The sequence below is a fragment of the Fulmarus glacialis genome, unplaced genomic scaffold (assembly GCF_000690835.1).
Source record: "Fulmarus glacialis isolate BGI_N327 unplaced genomic scaffold, ASM69083v1 scaffold15776, whole genome shotgun sequence".
Classification (NCBI taxonomy): domain Eukaryota; kingdom Metazoa; phylum Chordata; class Aves; order Procellariiformes; family Procellariidae; genus Fulmarus; species Fulmarus glacialis.
In genome coordinates, this window is record NW_009220153.1 from 2987 (window position 1) to 3211 (window position 225).

Genomic DNA, 225 nt, shown 5'->3' on the forward strand with positions numbered 1-225 from the left:
TCCCGGCCCAGCCGAGATGCAGCTTCGAGGGCCTCCAGGCTCTGGGCCACCAGCCAGGGCTTGCCGACTTGCAGGTCAATGGTGAAGCGGAAGGGGTCAAGGTGGAGGAAGCCGTGCTTGTTCTCCTGGCGCACACAGCGGCCCCGGCCGGAGCACAGGCTCTGGCTGCACAGGTCGGCGCTGGCCGTCACGTTGACGATGTAGTGGCCCAGGGGCCCCTCCACA

General features: G+C 68.0%; 1 protein-coding gene across 1 annotated transcript in view; it reads right to left on the reverse strand.

Annotated features, from left to right (window-relative positions):
• Positions 1–12: 12 nt before the first annotated feature.
• The window catches only part of LOC104078858 (hyaluronidase-1-like), a gene marked incomplete at its 3' end in the record, with an annotated part of 1524 nt that continues 1311 nt past the window's right edge, over positions 13–225 (reverse strand). Inside the window, exon 3 of the mRNA XM_009580669.1 lies at positions 13–218. Within this exon, the coding sequence (XP_009578964.1) occupies positions 13–218 (206 nt within the window). The remainder of the gene's footprint in view (positions 219–225) is intronic.